We start from the raw sequence: 1,884 nt of genomic DNA, 5'->3' as shown, positions 1-1,884 counted from the left end.
AATTTTGCAAATAGATATCACTTAGCCAATTTAATACAATTATTTACAAATCTGCAATGGCTACACAGAAAAATAACATTTTCAGATTGTTCTGTTCCTATATTGTAGGAAATAGAATTTTAGGGCAAAACTCAGAAGACTATTATTTTATCACGAAAATGGCTACAAGTGTGATTCAGGGCAATGTCAGTAACTAAGCATAAGACAGATGAAACACACATACTACCTCTTCTTTGGTTCTGTGGGTCATCATCCCTTGGCACTGAATTCGCCCCTTGGAGTACCTTGCAGATTTTATTTTATTCAACAAATAATTTACCATTTACAGTGTAACAAGGCATTATGGAAGATACAAAGATTAATAAAAATACAGATGTCCTTTAAGGAGCTTTACACCATGGTTTGAGACGTGTGTATAAAACATACACACAAATATCCATAGGACAAGGAAGATGCTAGGTGTTACTTTAAAAAGAAATACTAGGGGGGCGCGTGGGTGGTTCAGTTGGTTGAGCGTTCAACTTTGGCTCAGGTCATGATCTCTTGGTTCTTGAATTCGAGTCCCATATCAGGCTCTATGCTGACAGCTCAGAGCTTGGAGCTTCCGATTCTGTGTCTCCCTCTCTCTCTCCTCCCCAACTCACACTGTCTCTCTCTCAAAAATAAATATTAAAGAAAAAATTTTTAAAGAAATACTAAATGCTATAAAAACCGAAAGGCTTTAGCCTTTAGGATTTTGACATGTGGATGATTTGAACACAAAAATGGGTGAAAAGATAATTCATGTCAAAAATAATGGGAGTTTTGGCAAGAGAATGGCACACACAAAGAAAATTTGTTATCATTTGGGGTTTTGTTTTTGTTTTTTTGGAGAGAGAGAGAGAGAGAAAGAGAGAGCGAGAATCTCAAGCAGGCTCCATTGCCAGGACAGAGCCCAACTCGGGGCCTGATCTCACCACGAGATCATGACCTGAGCCAAAACCAAAAGTCGAACAGTTAACTGCCAGAGCCAGCCAGGCGCAAGAGAAGTGTGCTCTTTAGATGGCGAATTACTACTGACCTCTAAACTACGGGTGACTGCTAGATCATTTATCACATTTTATTAATCACTTCTCCTTCTTCAAATGTCACCAAGATCTACTAGATCATTTAAATTATGTTCTTTTCTGTTATTGTAACCTCTCCCTCCCGTGAATAGAGAAGTTTCTTCTCATCATCTAATCCCTATGCTCCAAACCATTATTATTCCCACCAAGCCACACAGACTTCTGCTTCTCTAATGTCTACTAGAATTCCTGGCATAAAAAAAAAAATCCTAATCATTCTTTTTGGGTCTTCCTGCTCTCATGCTAATTCTTCACTATTTGTACACATGTACTGTCACTTTGCTTTTTTAAATCAAGCCTGTCACCATTCTCAGGGCCTTTTCTGCCCGTTTCTCCTTCCTGACAGTCCACCAAAGTGGAGTCAGATGTAGGCTCTAGTTCTTTTGAAGATCTCACCTCACATGAGTAGTTATTTAGAAGCTGTTCTGATAATCCCAGAAGATAACGATCCAGTGACTCCTTGAGGTTCTGGTGAACAGAAATGCCTACACTGGCCTGGTGCTTTTCGACAGGACATTCCTTCACAATGCTTAAGAAATCCATCTTGTCAAATGTTGTCTGAAGAAACAGTTCTTCAATTTCTGAGAATGAAGGCTCCTCAGCGTCTTTTTGGTGTCGTTCACTTCAACAGAGTAAGACCTTAAGCTTATAATCAAGTGACCAACTACTTCACCTCCACGTAGCAGCAATGTATTACAAAAGAAAACGTTAATTGAGCGTCTACATTATTTACAGACTCCTTACACAGTGAATGGATGAGTCATTTTGAAAGCTTCTC

General features: G+C 39.0%; 1 protein-coding gene across 1 annotated transcript in view; it reads right to left on the bottom strand.

Moving 5' to 3' along the window:
• The window catches only part of ATM (ATM serine/threonine kinase), a 114,457-nt gene that overhangs the window by 84,191 nt on the left and 28,382 nt on the right, over nt 1–1,884 (bottom strand). Inside the window, 1 exon segment of the mRNA XM_029915683.1 lies at nt 1,503–1,728. Within this exon segment, the coding sequence (XP_029771543.1) occupies nt 1,503–1,728 (226 nt within the window).

The sequence above is a fragment of the Suricata suricatta genome, chromosome 11 (assembly GCF_006229205.1).
Source record: "Suricata suricatta isolate VVHF042 chromosome 11, meerkat_22Aug2017_6uvM2_HiC, whole genome shotgun sequence".
NCBI lineage: Eukaryota > Metazoa > Chordata > Mammalia > Carnivora > Herpestidae > Suricata > Suricata suricatta.
This window is presented reverse-complemented; position numbering and strand designations above follow the sequence as displayed.